The sequence below is a fragment of the Bison bison genome, unplaced genomic scaffold, assembly GCF_000754665.1.
Source record: "Bison bison bison isolate TAMUID 2011002044 unplaced genomic scaffold, Bison_UMD1.0 scf7180017849866, whole genome shotgun sequence".
Lineage (NCBI taxonomy): Eukaryota > Metazoa > Chordata > Mammalia > Artiodactyla > Bovidae > Bison > Bison bison.
In genome coordinates, this window is record NW_011480439.1 from 36,987 (window position 1) to 37,495 (window position 509).

At 73.1% G+C, this 509-nt stretch overlaps 1 protein-coding gene across 1 annotated transcript in view; it reads right to left on the minus strand.

Annotated features, from left to right (window-relative positions):
* Window positions 1–509, minus strand: part of MFSD10 (major facilitator superfamily domain containing 10) — a 6,079-nt gene that overhangs the window by 798 nt on the left and 4,772 nt on the right. Inside the window, exons 7-8 of the mRNA XM_010848089.1 lie at window positions 415–504; window positions 127–286 (exon numbers count right to left, since the gene is read on the minus strand). Of these exons, the coding sequence (XP_010846391.1) occupies window positions 171–286; window positions 415–504 (206 nt within the window). The 3' untranslated portion in view covers window positions 127–170. The remainder of the gene's footprint in view (window positions 1–126; window positions 287–414; window positions 505–509) is intronic.

The window sequence follows — 509 nt, forward strand, 5'->3', positions numbered from 1 at the left end:
GCAGGTCCGTGCTGGAGTATCGTGCACCCTAGAGCTGCAAGCCCCGGACCCCGGGGGCGGGGGTGAGGGGGCTGGAGGGGGTCAGGCGGGCAGTGGGAAGCTGTCCTGGCCCAGGCCCCCACTTACCGCGCAGCCCCCCATCCTCACATCATCGCAGGCGGGCGGCCCAGCTACTCGGCCTTGAGTGTCCGCGCCGGGGGGCTCAGGGTCCGCAGGATGGAGAAGGGGAGCAGGAAGAGCGCCGCGCACACGGTGTAACAGACACGGGCGCCGGCCAGCCAGTACGCTGTGGAGACAACGGGGGAGGTGACGGTGCCCCGGGCCCACCTGCCCCCTCCAGCTCGCCCAGCAACACCCCCAGCCCCGGTCTGGCCGGGCCTCCAGCATGCCCCGAGTGCCGTACCACGGCCTCACCTGAGGCGGCCACCACGGGCCCCACGGCCCTGGCCAGGGCGCCCAAGCTCCGCAGCGTGCCCATGACCGTGCCCTTCTGCACGGGCGAGCCTGTG